A 17088-nucleotide genomic window follows, 5' to 3' on the forward strand; every position below is an offset into this window, starting at 1 on the left:
TAACTATTAATATTTTATCACAAGGAACTTCGATGCTCTCTATAAAAGGAATGATGGAATGATTATAACTTAACCTCAAATTTGATTAAATTTACATTGTGTAATACAAGCTATTTATATATTTACAGTTATGGAATTTGAATGTTTTTAATAAAATAACATTTAGTTTTTATTAAATTTGAGTTGCTATAATATAATATAAGATTTATTATATACTATTAATTGAAATAAATGTATATTCAAAAACAAACATTATACCAAATTACACTTCAATAAAATATTTAGTATACTAAAATATAGAGTTTGTTTAAAAATTTTTTATAAAAAATGTGTAATTGACAATTGGAGGATTTTAATACTTACATATCTAAGATAGAAATGAAATACAATAAATTAATTAATTAATAAGAAATCATACATATAACAAAAATAAATATCATTAAAATTAAATAATAATTATAATATTAAGTAATAAAATGTTATACTTTTATCAGAAAATGTATTTTATATTCACAATGATTGTAGCTTTAACTCTAAGTATAATAATTTATCAGGTATTTATATAATTATTAATAATATGTATATATTATTATATATTTTGCAATATAAAATGTATCACAGTAATTTATTACATATTTATGTGTTAACGTTATACTACAATTTAATTTGCAAAAATAGTTTAAAACAATAAATTATATTAAAAATTATATTAATTTTTATTTGTTATAAATGTTAGAATACCTAGTTAAACTATTACTTTAATATACAATAAAATAAAAATTAGTAAATTGTTTACGAGAATTTTTTAATTTTATAAATGATACTATTACTATAAGTATTTACTATTAAATAATAAATGAATATATAAAGAACTATTAATAATGAAATGTCATTGTATACAATATAGTTTATGTTAATAAATTTATAATCAATATTTTACTGCATTGTACTATAAATAATTGCTTATTAAAAACTATTTTAATACTAATAATTATTATTAATTAAACTGTACGATATCAATTGATTTTTGAAATCAATATTATTAACAGGTGTATTTAGTTCAAATCAACAATAAATCATATAATTCAGGTATATAAAATGACTCTTCAATATTTTTCAAACAGAAGTATTAAAAGAAGAAGAATATTTGAATATGCTTTTTCACATCTTTTCAGAAGCACCTATAATTTTATGGTGGACACCCTTTGGAAATGATGATAAATTACGAAACTGTGGCAATTATCAGTGTTATTTTACAAGCAACAGATCCTCCCAATATGAAAAGCAGATAAAAGTATATATATATTACTATATATATATATAATTTAAATTAAAAATAAGTTTAATATTTCCAGTTATTTTAAAAATGTAAAACAGGATTATAATTACAAATTCAATTATTATTTATATTTTCTATTTATAATTGTTTAAATTGTTAGCATTGAAATAGTCGTAAACTAGTATTTTTAAATACTAAAACTTAAATACTAAATATCTTATATATTTATATATATATATATATATATATTAATATACTTAAATACTAAAATAGTCGTAAACTAGTATTTTATCTTTAATTAAGATAAAATTTATTATTATAAAATCAATTCTTTGAAGTTTATTAAATTCAATGTTATAAATGTGCAAATTATTTATACCTGATATTAAATTCATTTGAAATGACTATTAAAAACTTAAATTCTTTTTAACTTTCAGAGTTTCCTTTTCTATGGTAGCAACTTTCAAATTAATGATTTACCAAAATGGAAATCCGATAAGATTCCATGGGGTCTACTTCACGAAGAATCTCCAAGAAATAATCCAATCTTTGTTCAAGAGAAAACTCTGAATCTTTTTACATATTCCTCAACATTCAGTAGATTTAGTGATGTACCTCTTACTCTTGTAGATCTACCTGGAATTACAGAATTATTAAGTGAATATAACTATTTTCATATATTAAAATTACTTATTTTGTCCTCATTGAAGTATATAATGAAAATTTTATTTCAATACATATTATCTAATAAGAAATAAATCATAGTAGGAAGTTATAATAATTTATGATAATTATAGGTAAAAAATATTTTGTATCCACAAAAGAAAAAACTAGATTAATGCATACAAAAAATCTAGCACCATTACTTTATATACAATCTGACTGTGATACTGCAAGTAACAGAGATATTTATGTAACTGAACTAATGAAGTATATACATATAGATTCATATGGTATATGTTTAAATAATGCTGAACTTGATAAAAGGTAAGAAATATTTTTACATTTAAACAAAATTAATGCTACTGTTTATAACATTTCTATAAAAGAATGTAATTATAATCTAGGTTAAAAGAAAATTATCTTGAAATATTGAATAATGGAGATTTTCTTTCTTTTATTGCCAATTACAAGTTTACAATAGCTTTTGAAAATGCAGTCTGTGATGATTATATAACTGAAAAATTGTGGAGGCCCTTGGTCGTTGGATCTATACCTGTATATTATGGATCGCCATCATTTAAAGTATTAAAATTTTTAACATAATTGTTATTTTGATTGTTTAATATATTAGATTGATTTTTTATATTGAGGTGATAAAACTATTAATTTAATTTTTTTAATAATTAGAATGCAAGTAAACATTTTATTATTTTGTCCTTAATTTCATTAAATATATAAATTATTTGTTTAGAGTGTATTTGCATATTTTTCTTTGTTTTGTGCAAATTTTAGTTTGAAAGCTTATATATATATATATATATATAAATATAAATATTTGTCTAAGATTAACTAATGTAATACACTTTTAATTTTTTTTTAGGATTGGCTTCCAAACAATATGTCTGCTATTTCGATACTTGATTTCAAAGATCCAATAAATTTAGCAAACTTTTTACATAATCTTTCTAATAATGAAACTGAATACAACAAATATTTATCTCATAAATTAATTGATAAATATGAAATAAATAATGAAAGATTAAAAATGGCATTAAATAAAAATAAGGAGTCCAATAAATTTGGAAATTATGTTGAAGAATTCGAATGTTTTGTTTGTGAAAGCATTCAAAAAACAGAGAAAACAAAGATTGTTGATAAAAAACATTATGATTGTCCATTACCAAAAGATCCATTAACACATAAAATTGATCATTCTAATTGGTGGACTCAACAATGGATTTTAGGAAAATGTGAAGCAAAAATATTAAGTTATTCTCTCCAGAATAACCTTACAATTAATATAGAAAATTTTGAAAAAGATAAGATGAAATTATATGATAAAAATGAATGTTAATTTGTATATTTAATGATATAAGATATTGTTTTCTACATGGTGTTCAACGTAACGGGCGCACCGATTTTTGTGGCATTTACGCTAATCTAACAAAAACATATTTGAAATAAAAGTTAATGTGTTCCTTATGGAAAACAAATTATAATTATAAAAATTTCAAAAAATCTTTTTATTCGATAAAAAACTCAGGTCACCTTGACTTTCTTAAATGGCATTATATACTTTTGATGTCAAAACGTTATAGCTGACAAAGAGATGAATTCAACGACCTATTACACAATGACCTTCAAGTCACTTTTAGTTTAGAAATTCGCAGTAATTAAGAAAATAATTTTTAATAAAACGTATATGTAACTCTAGATCAAGGACACTTCGAAAATGAATGTAAACAGTAAACATACATCTTTATCTCTTATTTACAGTACACATTAGTTTATTACAATAACGTTAATACATATTCTAGGATAAATCCGAACTACCGAAAGAGACGGACGAGTATTAATACTTCAAAACCAAAACAAGACAAGACTATGTTTGGTATAAACTAAACAATACATTTGTATTTAGTTTGTTGATGGTCTTAAAGTGATCATTTTTACAAAACGAAAACAAAAATGAAAACTGTTCTTAAAATAACAATGTTACAATTTTTTAACAAATACACAGTGGTTAAATTTTCTTCAATAAATGTTCAAATTATTTTTTCAATTACTGCGAATTTCTAAGCTAATTTCTAAGTTAAAGTTCACTCGAAGGTCATTATGTAGTAGGTCGTTGAATTCATTTCATCGTCAGCTATAAAGCTATAACGACAAAAGTACATAGTGCTATTATTTTATCGAATAAAAAAATTTGTTGTAACTTTTATTACTGCAATTTGTTTTTTTTCAAAGAACATAACTTTTATTCCAAACATTTTTTGTCAGATTAGTGTAAATGCTATATATTACATATATATTATTCCGTATATATATGTAATTATAACATTAGTTGTATATTTGTGTATTTTTTAGTCTTATTTTTATTATATGAATCTTAATACATGATCTATATTTTTGCAATAAAAATAATATCTATAAAAACGATGAAAAATTTTCTAATCCTCATTCCTATTTTAATTCTTAATTTACAATCATTATTAGAAGAGAAAAGAAACCTTAAAGGAAAAATATAGAAAATTTTTATACAGTATAAAATATCCTATTAAAATACTGCACATTAGAATTATATTGGATACATTACTAAAATTAACACTTAAGTCTTCCTTTATTTCTAATAATATATAACATATTTAAGACGTAATTTTAATGATTTTATAAAAAGAATAGAGTGCAACAACCTATATATTTATGATACTTTTTTTTATCACATCTAATGTTATTAGGTCATCCCATAAGTTCGTGCCCGGTATTACTTAACGTTACTCGTTTTGTCTCGCCTTGCATTTAATAAACATATGGATAAACAGATAAAATAATTTTGTATCACGGTTCTGTTCAGTCGAAAGAACACTTTCGAGAGTAAGAAGTCAAAGAGTTATAAGTATTTCATATACTACACCATGTAAAATCATGAGTGAAACGCAAAATTATTTTCGGCATCTGATGTAGAGTTCCAAAAAGGAAACACGGCAAAAGTTGCTTGTACGCAATCAAATAGACCGTTTTTTGAAACACATCGTGATTGGGGACGAAAACTTGACTTTATATATTAATCCCTAAAGAAAACAAAACATTTCGTGTGCAAGAGAAGAACCATCGCAATGAGTTACAAAACTGTTTAAACCCTCGCAAGGTTCTCCTCTCTGTATGGCAGCATAGTGGGATTACCATGGAGTTTCATTTTTTCAGTTATTACTGATTAATCAGACCATTAATGCTGACATTTACTGTACACAGTTAGAAAAACTAAAAGAAAATATAGCAGAGAAACGTGCAAAACATTCAAAATGGGACAATATGATCTTTCACCACGATAACACCAAGCCGCATGTGGCAAAAGGTACATAAAATAAATTATGTGAAATCGATTGGAAAATTCTAACACATCCACCTTATTCTCCGGATATTGCACCATCGGATTATCACCTATTTCGTGCACTACAATATTTTTTAAATAGCAAAGAATATGTCAACACTGACATGATAAAAAATAATCTTGAAAGATACTTTAATCAAAATCTAAAGAAATTTTTTAGCGATAGGATAATGCCTTTGCCAACGAAATGGGAAGAAGTTGTACAATGAAAGAACAACATTTTTTCTTAATATTTAAACGTATGTCTGATATATAATTTTAAATAAAAGAGTAAAAAATGGCATGAACTTATAAGATGATCTAATAGAATATATACCGATCATGTTTTTAATTATGCTTTTAAATTCATTTTACTGTTTACTGAATAATATTCGTTGACTATAACACATTGTCTAAAGTAAGTAATAAGCAATTTGTGAATGATTTGTGTCATGATATAACATAAGTTTTGCATTCTGTCCAACACGAATTCTTTTCGTAATACCCACTTGATCTTTGTAGACTTTCTCGTCTTAAAGATGAATTTGTAAGTAGAGTTGCTCTATTATCGACAATTCTCGAAAAATTTAAATTTTTACAAAAAAGGCCGATTGAAGTAGAAACAAAATATTACATAAAAATGAAAAAATGTATAAAAAAATCTATCAATCGTATTTTATATGTGAGAATATTTGTATGACATTATCTCAACACCTATAATGCGTAGCTACGCCACTGCCAAGTTGAGATGAACAAGCGATGATAAGCGTCATGGCGACAAAACGTCCTGTACTTGTTGCTGATGAATATTCTTTCGATTTGTATTTGTATGGTTTGAAAACCACTTCCATACTTTTGCTGGATGGTTTCTTCATCAGAAATGTCTACAAAATCCGACACTGTACAACAAATTTGTACTACGTAAACAAAATTTTGTAAAAATGGAAAGAAGTTACAAATGTACATCAACACTTTTAAACTATAATGATTATTTATAATCATTCAGAACATAAAATATTGTAGTTATGATCAATGGTATATTCAAGAATCTCTCCCCTATCTTTTAAAACTAATTAGAACTATATAACGTTATCAGTTTCTGGTATGTAATATTTTATTTTTGCTAAACGTTTTTACAAAAATTTGAATTTTTTCAAAACAGAGAGTGATAGAGCAATTCTGCTTACGAATTTGTATTTAGAATGAAAAATTCTCCAAAGATCATTTAATAAATATAGCAAAATGAAAAAAAAAAAAAAAAATTTGTTGAACAGTATTACTTAATCCATTGTGATTCCCAAATTAACTAAGATTCCTAAATTAAGGTTATAATTAAACTGCTTCTTTAATTTTTTCAACAAAAAATGTCTGTAAACCTCGGTGAGATTCAATGAATATACAATCGAAGATAAAATTGATAAACTCAACTTATTCTACATGAAAGTATTGTAATTCAATTAATTTTTCTTATCAACCTTAATAAAATTTTTTACTTTCATCATATTTATGATATTTATATTATTATACATAAATTGTACTAGTAATAATATAGAATGTGATTTATTTTAAATAAAATTAAATAAAAGTTAATAGTTAGATAAAAGAATAGAGACTAATTTTAAATTAATTTTACATATAATAATGTTTAACAATCAAATCAAAAACATAAATTAATAAAATTTTCCTTTATTTTAACTTGTAAGCAGGGTCTGCTCAATTTTATTCACATTATTTTGTTCCAATTTTTAATAATCCTTATTTAAGATAAAGCATTATTGCATGATATTACAGAATATATTGATAGCAATGTAATCTAAAATGAAAAGCAAAAAAAAGAATAAAAAGTTAATTAGAGAAATTGATTGAATTATAATGGTTTTACATAGAATAGAGAATATAGTATAGAATATGTAGTGTATTCAAAAGTACAACACTAATACTAGTATGTAATAGGAAATGAATAAGCACAAAAAATCAGTATGATATACACAAAGAATTCAATTGAATAAAATTATTAACACTCAGAAATAACAAAAAACACCATACTACAAATACATATTACAATAAGCAATAAAATATACGACGTATATTAAACAATAATGAATAAAACAAATACTGTATCTCATAAATATAAATTCTGCAAATGACCATAATACAAAAACAAAATATAAACGAAAAAATATGCTAAATCTGAAAATGAAAGAAAGGTAGAAACAAAATGAAATAACAATAATCACTTATAATATACAGAGCATCTCAGCTAACTCATATCACCTAAATATTACGGCAGACAGGTACCAGATACAATTCGACCTGTCGTGTGAATACTTCGAAAAATAGAAATATCTTCGCGCAGATATTTCAAGAAAGGGTATTAGGAATATTATGCTTATTATCGCCGTTGAATTTGTTCTTTTATGTTCTATAAAGGAAAATGAAAAAATGAGATATTAAAAAACAAATAACGATGACCTTGAAATTTAGGAAACAAAAAGAAATGGCTTCGAGGCTTTAAGTGATATGATTTAGCTAAGACACCCTGTAAATCACAGGTATCACACCACAAACCATCATACAAAATCTATAATGACTAAAATTAATATACATTCTCTCCATATACAAAAATAATTATATTGATTACAATAATAATAAAGGCAAGAAAAGTTTTGTAATAATACATCAATATAAACTTACCTAGTATAACTCATTCATATTAATTTAAACCAGAGCAAAATCTTGTAGACAATTAAAATATTTTTTGCACTATAACAATTTTAAATTGTAACAGTATCAATATACTGATAATAATACTATTCATAGTTTTTAGAATAGTAGATTGTAATCTATGGCAGAGAGTCTACCATTGTAGATAATATGACAAATAAAATAATTAGAATTAAAGTTAATATTATACTGAAATAATGTAGGGTGATCCAACTAAGAGGAATTACTTAAACATCTTTCATAGTAATTGCTGTATGAAAAAATTTCTCGGAACAAAGTTGTGCTATTTCATTGGCCACATTTAACCACGGAAAGAATTTTTTTTCAAAGTTATTTTTATATGAGATTTCAAGATCATTGATATTTTTTTAAATGAAATCCTATATTTCTTTCTTCATATTTTTATACTATATAAAAAAAAAATAACAAATTCAATAATCTTATAAACTATATTATATTTAAATATTAAAAATTTGATATTTAAATATTTAGAAACTGAATAATTGTAACAATATAGTTTATAACAGTGTTGAATTGTTTTTTTTTATGTACTATTAGAATATGAAAAAAGAAATATAGGATTTTATTTTAAAAAATATCAATGATCTTGAAATCTCATATAATAATGATTTTAAGGAAAAACTCTTTTCAAGGTTAAATTTGGCCCTTGCAATATGGTAATTTTGTCTCGAGAAAAGTAAAAATGATATTTAGGTGATCCCTTTTAGTTGGATCAGCCTATACGATATAATCATGAATGCAGAAAAATTTGAAACTACTTGTTTTGGACACTATATCCATATGAATAAATATTATTTTAGATATCTAATAATGTAAATAATAAATTTACATAACATTTTAATGGTATTGTTTGATGTTTAAAGTTATATTAAAATGTATTATAAAAGAAAGAAATAATTTTATGCAAAAAATATTACTATCTTTGATAAATTTATGAGAAAAGATTACAAAAAAAATTTTTTTTGTTTTGTTTTGTTTTTTTGTTATATCAACTATATTCTTCTTTTGAAATTGTTGAAATTATATTTCAAATATTATCTTATATCATTAGACACAAACATAACATTTAGATGTTTTAATTTTGATGAAATGTTTTCTTGATGAAATATTAATACCATAAAGAAATAAGTAATTTATTTCAGAACTCTACTTACCAATTTAGTTAAGGTGTAGCAGAATTTAAGTATAAGCTCAGTTTCTAAATTTATTTTGCAAAACAGGAGCAGGTACTTTCATTAAATCACAAAGATAATTTCTTATGGGACGAAGTTCAGATACTGATTGCTCCCAATCAGTAATGTTTATTTCAATTAGAATTTTAATCAAATCTTGTTCTGGAAGATCCATTTCTTCCCCATAGAGAGTTAAAGCTTCATATGTTCTTGTTGCAGCCACTTTTCGTATACACTTATATTTATGACAAAGAAAAATACTTAACTGACAAAATGCTCTTTTTGCAACTGGTCCATGTACCTACAAAATTTATTATTGTCTTAAAATAAATTTCATTATATTATCTTTTATATTAATATTAGAATGTAATAAATACCTGCAAAAGCTGGCAGAAAACATTTATACTACTAATTAACAACTTAGTATTATTTGTATTTTTTATTTCTTGCTTTAGTAGTATTAAAATTCGTTCTGCAATTTCATTCTCAGGATTATCGAGAACAATCTGAATGCAACCAGAACTAAGTAACCGATCTAAAAAAGCTAATATTGATGTAATCATTCTTTCGTTTTTGTAACTTTCCTCAAAAATATTTAAAATTTTATAACATAAATTTTGTAGACCCAGTTCATCTATTTCTTGTAAATAAGAAAATAAGGAAACACTAGAATATTTAACCTGAAATAATAAAATTATAAATGTATGGAAGATTGAATATTAAAAATGAAGTACAGTTGTTCATATTTTCATACCAAAGATTCACTTAAACCACCAACACTAAATATAATTCCTCGTAAAAGATTCATTGTATAAGGAGGATAAGATAACATTTTAATAAATCGTGGAAAAGTAGCTGATTCCATTCTCCATTCTATATTTTCTTTGCATTCATCATGAGGAAAAATAGTTTTCAATTCCGCATGATATGGAATGTTTGGCAAAGGAGGGTCATTATGAATAAGTGCACTGAAAACAATACCCGCTTGTGCTCGAATTCCATCGATTCTTTCAACAGCTTGTTGAGCAATTCCTCCAATTATATTTGCCATTAAGTTTTCATTTAACACAGAAAATAATTTTGCTTGTGCCACTAAGTTTGTTAACATCTGAAATTATTTAAAGTGTTTTAATCAAAATAATTTACTAAACTTTAATTTATAAGATAAAGAAGATATTTTTACATGCAAACCAGTCATTGCTGCTTCTCGTACCCAGGCTCCTATATCTCCACGACTGTCTATAGTATACTCTTTCAATGCCAATAAATAACAATCATATAAATCATGAACATATGTACTCCACATGTCTAAAAAGTATAAAAATATTACTTAAACACATATAAAAATTATCACATCAAAGGAAAATGTTAAAAAATGATCAAATTTTACATCACCCTGGTACTTAAATTATTGAAAAGTTATTATTATTTAGATCCCAAAGATGTATGAATGTTCACCATTCTTTAAATGAATTAAATGCACGAAACGCGAAAATATAAAAATATTTACAGTGAACAATTTCCAATTCTTCGTTTTATGTATTTTCTACTTCAATTGCTTTTTTAATAACTTTCTCATCACATTTGGAGTAAATAATGGTGCATTTAAACATCTTTAAGATCTAAATAATAATGCCTTATCAATAGCTCAGGTTCTGGAGCGATCCAAAATCTGGCCATTTTTTAACATTCCATAATTATAAAAATCTTAATATATTTAATTTTATTCTACAATATTTAAAAATTATAATTTATACAATATGCTAATATTCGTAAAGTATATTCCAATTTTGATATTATTTAAAATATTACATCGTAATTATTTTCCACAATATCATATTTTGTGAAATTATAATGATTGCTAGAGTAAATAAATCTTAAATTATAATTTTAAATTGAATGAAGTTCAAATAAGTTAATATTATTAGAATATTATTATAGTACTTTATATGTTATGTCAAATATAAGTAATTATAATATTACACAAATATTAAATATATATCATGTGATGTAATTATAATGAAAAATAAACATTATATATATTTTTATTTATTCAGAAGAAGTAATTAAATAAATTAACATATATATATATATATATGTTATATATCTTTAAAAAGAACGTTATTTTTTTGACAAATCTGTTTCTACTACTCTAATATAATTTCTATTGAATTAAATCCTTCATTCAAGAAATAACAAACCTGCTTCTTTTACTCCCAAAGTTTGACAAATCATTATTAATGCATGTATAGCTTCTTTCCTACTTTCTGCCCACTTTAAGGTATTTTCTGATATCTCAGTACATTTAATGAGCGCTTCTATTATGTCTTTTACTCTTTCACAAATTATAAATAGAGGAAAATAACCTAAAAAAATAAATATTAATTAATAAATATCCATAATTATTGATAATTATTAAATTTAAATAGAAGTGTCAATATAGGAAAAGTTTTTGAGTATTATTTAAGCACTAAGTATATTATAAATACTACACTGTGTTAAATGTCATAATCATTGAACCTAATAATAGACCTAACTATATTACTGATTATATTGTAAAATATCTTTTTAACATGAAAACTTTTATAAACATTCTTACCTATAGCTTGTGCAAAACCTATTCGGACAAGTTGATTATTTGATTGTAGATTATCAAGATAACGATTAATAACAATATTACAATCTTGGCTACCTATGTTTGTATAATATTTTCGAAAAAATTCGGTGTGTGCTTCAGCAGCTTTCATCTTTACTATAGACACTTCATGCCCCAAACATTCTTCTAAAAGATTTTGCCAATCACCTACAAAAATTATTTACTTAAAATTTTGTAATATTTTACAATGAAAATATAATTAAGATTGATTTATGAGCAGAATATTAATTATTGAATTTTATGATAACATCTATTTTTATATTATTTACACTTATAATAACAATATTAATTTGTTATGAATATTAACTTACTAATAATTTCAAAGGAAATTGGAAAATTAATAATAGAGCACTTTTTTATGAGTACAGCACATGCTTGTTTCATTAGTTCTCCTCCTAAACCTTTAAATTGTCCTCTTTTTCTAAAAGTGTTTACTATATTTTTTATATTTTCTGCAGCTGATGATCCAATTATATTTTCAATTTTCTCACTACAACAATTATGTAATGCTTCCAAAATTTCAGCAATAGCTAATACTGATCCATGTCTAATATTTAAGTCAATAGAATTTAACATATCTAATAAATTTAATAAAACTGTGTTCTTAATATAATTAGAATCAATAGGTGTTAGATTGAAAAGGGCTTTAGCTGAAAGTTCTCTAATTGCTGTATCCCAGTGTGTAACTTTTCTTGTAATCAAATGATCAATCAGAGGTTTTGTATACTCTTCATATTGTGCTATTTGTGTACTAATTTTTAAATATGCATGATTTCTAACACCAACTTCAAAATAATCAGCAATTGTAAGTATTTCTATTCCATGTGGAAAATTTCCTTGTCTTCCTACATTTTCTTGAAATGCAGCAGAAGCAGCTCTTCTACAATTAATTTCTCTGTCAAAACAAGTAACAATCAATAATGTAGCTGCAATTTCTTTTACATATGGCTGAATAATATCAGGATCATAAGCTCTAGGAAATGACCAACAAATATAACATGCAGCATCCCTAATCAAATATCCAATTGAACCATAAGCTCTTGGTTCATCAAATACAAGAGCTTGAAGAACTACTGGTATTACATCATTTAAACGATGAGGAAGAAGGAGACCACGTCTTCCTAATTCTGCTAATGCTAAACAACCACCATGCCAAGCAGAATCTGATTCTCGACCACAAAAAAGATTTAATACAAATCCTACAACATCATCAGCTAACTCCATTGGTAATCTTGCTGTTATTCTACCAATTCCTTTTGCAGCAGACCATCGTATTGTAATTGCTTTGTCCCGAAGACCTTGTATAAGTTGTTCAATTATATCCTCTATTGTCGATGGAATATCCTGATCATCATGATTGAATGCAACACTTTTACCATCTTCTATAATTTCCATGGTATTAGAATTAGTATTGGTATTAACTATCAGACGTATAGGTCTACTAGTTCTTTGATATCTCCATGAAGCCAATTTTGTTCCTAATAATACCAATCCAATTCTTTGTACAATTTTTATTCCGTATTTCCGAATAAGATCGGCAGGATTATCATTCAGATGGAACTGTAAAACTTTATTTAAAATTGTTTGAGTGTACGGTTTAACATCTTCTCTTGCACTATGTTTTAATATTGCTGCTATGACTGCTAAAGGGCCATGTCTTAAAGGATCATTTTCTGCACATTGTAAGCTCCACATTATCATTTCTCTCAAATATAGTACTTTGACATCTGATCTTGTCAAAAAATTAACAATTAAAAAAACTGCAGCTACAGCACAAGCATCCTTTGATAAACAAAATAATTTGCATATTTTTAAAATTCTATCTATTATTAATGGTTCAGAAATATCATCCAAAATTTCTAAACGTGTAAGTGGAAATGGTATTTTTAAAATTATAGAAAGCCAAATTAGAAGTACATATCGAGTTTCCCATGTCTCTACATCATTTGGATCTTGTTTCTCTAACATTCGCAACACAGGAAGAAGATCACCTACCTATATTAAATTAAATGATATATTTAAGAATTGAAATATAAAAAAACTTTGTAATATTAAAGTATTTATATACCTCATGTGGAAGATATGTAACAATCTTTTTGTATGTTTTGACGGACATAACAATAAAAATATATTTAAAAGCATTATGCCGCATAATTTCTGTAGAATTTGGATCTTCTGTGATACTAATTAATGGTTGTAAAATATCATCCAAATAAGGATCAAGCAGTTGTCTTTGATCCTGATATTGTGATAGAATAAAATTAAATCGATCACGATTTTTCTCAATAAGGCTCGGAGAAAGATCATTTTTTTTTAATTCATTAATTAGAAAAGTCACTTCATCAATTTCTTTGAAAGCACTAAATCCACAACCAATTACTTCTGACTCCGGACAATCATTTAACGCCATCTTTTTGTTCGTAATGTTTCTTATTATTCCGAAAAGCAATTACAAATAAGATTATATATGAAGGCAAAAAATATGAAGAACAGATTCTTTCGAACGATTTCACGAAAAACGATACCAAATTATGGCGCATGCGTGACGGCACAATAAACCTTTTATGACTTTATATAGTTTATTAAACAAGTGGGTTTTATTTATTTGCAATATCTTAATATGAATAATAGAATATTCTATAAAAATAAAATTTCATAAATAATATTTTAAGTAATTATAAAGTCTAATCTGAAACAAATTTATAAACTAAAAATTAATAACATTTGACAATTTCTTTGTGAAAATGATATTTGCAAGAAATGTATAACCTATAATTAAATAATGTCGAAATAAAAGAATCTTATACATAATACAAATATACCTAAATAATTATATACATATATTAATACAGAAAGTTATACTTGTAAAATATTACATGAAATTTCTCAAATAAAAAAATGATTAACATAAAAATATTTTTAACAATACGTGAAATATGTTAACATTAATATTAATTTTGTATTTATTAATTGTTTATAAAATTCATATTTTAATTCAATGAAACTTATTTTTAAAACAATATTTTCAAATATTTATGTTTATCAGTTAAACCTGAACTTGAACAGATATGTCTCTATTCTCTTCAGATATATACATATGTATATATAGTCAATGTATTAATATTCACAATAAAATTCTAAACTTATTTTTTGTCAATTTTATCAAGAATAAATAACATATCATTTCATAAACATAACTGATATTTAGTTTATTTCTAATATAGTTCTTATTTCACTCATACACTTAAGTTTCTTGAGTTAAGAATTATCTTGTGAGTTTTTTATCATAATTAAAGAAGACAGTTAAAAACTTATTAGAAGTAGTATGCAGTACATACTTTTATTATATAAGATAATATATTTTGTATATGTCATGTTTGTAATTATGATTCTTTATTACCAATTTTTGATAAATTTACAAGAAATTAATTTTTTATTTTCTTAAATCTAACACTGCAACAACTAATTATAAAAATAGAAATAAATATTTAAAACCACATAGAGATATCTCTTTTCTTATAGATTCTACATTATAACTTCTATCATATTTCCTTATACATCACCAAAATTGAAATTTAGATTTGTTATTTAAATTAGTTTGATTGCTTAAAAATGAATCTTTCCATTTAGAAAATAAAACCGAATCTACACATATAAATTATTGCTTACAATGTCTTTCATAAAGATTTTATGTCTCATTATATCTATATATTGATAAAGAATTGCAATACCTATACATGGTTTTATGATTCGTGTACAGATATATAATAATATTTAATTTCTTTTTCAGCCATTAATATAAGTATTTTTTGCTGAATATATCTTTTTAATTTTGTAATTTTTTTTTTGTAACTGTATATGAATTTCAAAATAACTTTAATGAATCTAATCTTTTTATTAATTAAACATAATACTGAAAAATATAATTATGTTTAGTATGGTTATCTTAATATTGCAAGAAAATATGTAAAAAAAGGTAAAATGTTTCTGTTTGCCAAGTTTGCTTGATACAATATATTTCACATTAATAACTTTTTATTAAAATCAATAAATAATGGATTATTTTAAATGGTAATTATTATTAGCTTTTTATATATATATATAGAGAGAGAGAGAGAGAGGGAGAGAGAAATGCTTATTTAATTTATCTTTTTATATTGTTAACTATATGTAGTTCATTTAAAAATATAAACAATAATTTAAAAATAAATTATAATAAGTTTTCCTTTTCTGTAATTAACAATTTTGAAAATGTAGTTTTAAAAAAAATTGAAAATATAATGTACTAGTAATTTTAAAGGAAATTATTAAAATCTTTATAGTATTTTTTACTTATTGTTATATTTATTGTACTAATTTTAAAGGCATTTAGTAATAATTGACTGTATTGTTAATACAGTCAAATTATAATAAAATAAGATCAAATTGTAATAAAAGTAATTTTGTCTAGAAATAGTTACTTTAGATAGGATAATATATTTAAAACAATAATAGTTACATATTATTATTAAAGTAACTAATACGCTATGGAAATTATATACATTGGATAATGCATTTACAAATTGTCAATGTAATAAATTTTAACATTCATATATTTTAGAAATGTAGTGAAATATAAATTATTTCTTTGAAATATTATAACATTAATCTGTTTTTTTGTTATTTCCACATCACACATTATGTTATTATAGAGTATTTATTATAATTGTTGTCATGGTTGTTACTTTTATTTTGACTCTTATATAATAATAAAGAGCTTCATTTTAAAATTTTGTTACATTTTAGAAATTCATGTAACATAACCTCCTATAACAGATTTAAAAACAACATAACATAATAATCGTAACTTATTCCTTATTTTATAAATTCATATCTTTGTACATAAATGAATCGCATAATTTATTATTGTGAAGTGTTTAACGTATAAGAAATATTGAATAACAAGTAAAAATGTTTATCCTTGAAGTGAAAGTGCTGCCCGGTACCGTTTCATCAGAGCGGTAGAATCAAGAACTTCGAAGTTTCGGAAAAATGGAGGTCGTAGCTCGATCGAAATCGTGAATCCATGTCATTTAAGAATAGTTAAATCGCGTAATTTTTTCGTGGAATAACAAATTTCTAATATATTTTCTTGATTCCTGATATTTTATTTTCTTCATAAATCCAAAATCTAAAAAGTGAAAACCAATTCTTAAGCAGAAAA

At 23.9% G+C, this 17088-nt stretch overlaps 2 protein-coding genes across 2 annotated transcripts; one reads left to right on the top strand and one right to left on the bottom strand.

Annotated features, from left to right (window-relative positions):
* Positions 1 to 476: 476 nt before the first annotated feature.
* On the top strand, positions 477 to 3296 carry FucTB (alpha-(1,3)-fucosyltransferase 10). The gene is made up of 7 exons (XM_017902427.1): positions 477 to 554; positions 1050 to 1089; positions 1176 to 1294; positions 1717 to 1936; positions 2077 to 2266; positions 2347 to 2524; positions 2823 to 3296. The coding sequence occupies exons 1-7, from the start codon at positions 477 to 479 to the stop codon at positions 3294 to 3296; spliced, it is 1299 nt and encodes a 432-aa protein (XP_017757916.1).
* Positions 1839 to 14400, bottom strand: TBCD (tubulin folding cofactor D). The gene is made up of 9 exons (XM_017902426.1): positions 13954 to 14400; positions 12197 to 13880; positions 11829 to 12032; positions 11431 to 11595; positions 10413 to 10537; positions 9984 to 10337; positions 9607 to 9909; positions 9212 to 9530; positions 1839 to 1915 (listed from the first exon to the last, which is right to left on the bottom strand). The coding sequence occupies exons 1-8, from the start codon at positions 14293 to 14295 to the stop codon at positions 9249 to 9251; spliced, it is 3459 nt and encodes a 1152-aa protein (XP_017757915.1). The 5' UTR covers positions 14296 to 14400; the 3' UTR covers positions 1839 to 1915; positions 9212 to 9248.
* Positions 14401 to 17088: the final 2688 nt, after the last annotated feature.

The sequence above is a fragment of the Eufriesea mexicana genome, unplaced genomic scaffold, assembly GCF_001483705.2.
Source record: "Eufriesea mexicana isolate 0111107269 unplaced genomic scaffold, ASM148370v2 scaffold1824, whole genome shotgun sequence".
NCBI lineage: Eukaryota > Metazoa > Arthropoda > Insecta > Hymenoptera > Apidae > Eufriesea > Eufriesea mexicana.